A 2,783-nucleotide genomic window follows, 5' to 3' on the forward strand; every position below is an offset into this window, starting at 1 on the left:
TTTCTATAATTTTCATCTATTTCCTATTTTCCTACAAATACATACATATATAAATCATGAATTTGACGTTATTAGTTCAAACATTAGAAATATATATATAAATAAGTTGTAGATTAATCCAAATACATTAAAATAACACATAACCATAAGTTTGAGTTTTTTACATCAATACATATACGTAAAAAAAACATAATACCAAAATAAAATGTAGTTTTAGATAAATACAAACACATCAAAAAAAAACTTTATAACATTATCATATGTTTTTATTTAGAAGAAACTAAATACATTTAAAAAAATCATCAAAGTTTTTATTTAAATGGTTTCTTTTCATGTGTTTTTAGTCACTTTAACCGGTTTATTTTAACCGGTCCAACCAGGTTTTTCTAAAAACTGACCAGTTTAATTCGGTTCAGAAATCGACATAAAATCAGTGATAGTTGAACCGTTCTCTTCTCCAGTTCCCGGTCCAACGTGTTCGACCGGTCGGTTCAAACCGGTTTATAAAACATTGCTCTTAAGTACTTTTTTATTTAATTTTATAAATTTTAAAAAGTATAGTCATTTTTATAAAAATTCTATAAAAATAAGAATTACATCTCCTGTGTTCCAAGAAATTGTCCCTGCGATTAGAGCTTATCAAATGAGGTACAAAATTCAATTGGAGCTTATCAAATGAGTATAAAATTCTATGCAATAGGTTTAGTGTTCAAATTCTTACATTCTTATCTGTCAATAAGATTGATGAGATAATAGGTTTTGCCCAAAAAAAAAAATCAAACTATTTTTGGCACCAAACATTTACAGTTGTTTAAAAACCTAATGGCTGTCCAGCCTATTATACTTTTGCATTTTTATGTACATCTGAAAATTAACTCTCATACGTAGTATTTTAAATTATTTTCATTTCTGAATTCTTATTCGAATTTAACATAAACTTTGACTAAATACCTAAAGATATTAACAGAATGTTATACCTTTTTTCTTTTTTTTTTTCAAAACTTATGAAAAGAACAACTGTATATAGTCGTTATAACGCGGAAGCAGCTTTTATGAGGTTTATATGGGGAGCTCCTCCACCTCTAGAACCTCACCCCTACCCCACGAATAACCTTTTCATTTAACCTCTTCATTTTTAAATTCAATTTCACTTGTATAAATACCTCCATTCCCGACCTCCATTTTCATCATCAATTAACTCTCCTCGAAAACATTCAACAATGGCTTCCATAGCTCTTTTCTTCCTACACCTTCTCTTTCTATTGTCTATTTTCCAACCCTCATTTGCAACTAGACGACTCACTGAGTTAGTCCAGAACTCGTCTCCCCTTTTGCAATACCACAACGGAGCCCTCCTCACCGGCGACATCTCCGTCAACCTCATTTGGTATGGCAACTTCAAACCATCCCAGAAAGCCATCATCACCGATTTCATCACCTCCCTGTCCTCCGCCTCACTCAAATCCCAGATCCAACCTTCCGTCGCCACATGGTGGAAGACAACAGACAAATACTACTCGAAAACAAAGAAACCCTCCCTCCGACTCGGTAAACAAGTATCCGACCCGGATTGCTCACTCGGGAAATCATTATCAGACAAACACCTCCTCCAGTTAGCTGCAAAGGGTGAACCGACGAACGCCGTGAACATCGTGTTAACGGCAAACGACGTGGCAGTTTTTCGTTTTTGCTCCGGTAGGTGTGGAACCCATGGCCATGGATCATCTTCCATTGTAAAAGGTAAAAACAACAAGTTTGCTTACATCTGGGTTGGCAACTCGGAAACTCAGTGTCCTGGTCAATGCGCGTGGCCATTCCATCAACCGATCTACGGACCACAGGGTGCACCACTGATCGCACCGAACAACGACGTGGGTGTGGATGGAATGGTGATAAATCTGGCTACTCTTTTGGCTGGAACTGCTACAAATCCATTTGGAAATGGGTATTATCAGGGGGATGCTGGTGCACCATTAGAAGCTGCATCTTCTTGTTCGGGGTTGTATGGGAAAGGGGCGTATCCAGGTTATGCCGGAGATTTGTTGGTGGAGACGACGACGGGTGCAAGTTTCAATGCACATGGTACAAACGGGAGGAAGTATTTGCTTCCTGCTTTATTTGACCCCTCTACTTCTAAATGTTCCACTTTGGTTTAACGAAAGGAAAGAGAAGGCTCTTTCTTCTGGTTTTTGTATAAAATAAAAATGAAAAGGAAAAAATGTAAGAAATAGTGTAGGAATGTACTATGTATCTTAAAAAATTATGTATTCGTTTATTCATTTTAATCACCTAATATATGCTTTCAGTATTTTTATTATTATTAAATAATTAGGAAACATTTTACTAATAAATATAGTATATATTTATATATTAATACCATCGATAACTTCAACACGTAAACAAAACCGAAAACTTGACGACAATTAATAAAACCGAAACAAGGGATGAGTATTTTGGACAGAGGAACCGGCCGAAACCGGATAGAATCGATCAGGCCGTGATTAGGACGATATTCTTGTGGATTTTTGGAATCGGGAACTGGTAGAACCGGCAAAACCGGAAAAAACCGGAACCGTATGTTGCTATTTTTCGATAACCGGTTCCAACATTGAAGACACGACAAGAACAGATAGGAACCGGTAGAACCGGCAGTCCAATTTGGTTCCTATCTTACACCAAGTTCGGTTCCGGACTAGTTACGATGCTCATCCTTAACCGAAACTGAACTCAAACTATTGAATTTGGGTTTAAATTTAAATTTTTTAAAACCCAAAAAGTTAGTT

The 2,783-nt window shown here is 36.0% G+C and overlaps 1 protein-coding gene across 1 annotated transcript; it reads left to right on the forward strand.

The window, feature by feature from the left end:
- Positions 1-1,161: 1,161 nt before the first annotated feature.
- Positions 1,162-2,308, forward strand: LOC145074155 (protein PHOSPHATE-INDUCED 1-like). Its single transcript, XM_079020566.1, has one exon. It carries the CDS (start codon positions 1,221-1,223, stop codon positions 2,154-2,156), a length of 936 nt encoding a protein of 311 aa, XP_078876692.1. The 5' UTR covers positions 1,162-1,220; the 3' UTR covers positions 2,157-2,308.
- The last annotated feature ends 475 nt before the right edge of the window (positions 2,309-2,783 follow it).

This window comes from Lactuca serriola, chromosome 9 (genome assembly GCF_051521515.1).
Source record: "Lactuca serriola cultivar US96UC23 chromosome 9, Lser_US96UC23_V15, whole genome shotgun sequence".
NCBI lineage: Eukaryota > Viridiplantae > Streptophyta > Magnoliopsida > Asterales > Asteraceae > Lactuca > Lactuca serriola.

Coding starts and splice junctions, on each gene's coding strand:
- LOC145074155 (XM_079020566.1), top strand. CDS start 1,221: ATGGCTTCCATAGCTCTTTTCTTCCTACACCTTCTCTTTCTATTGTCT.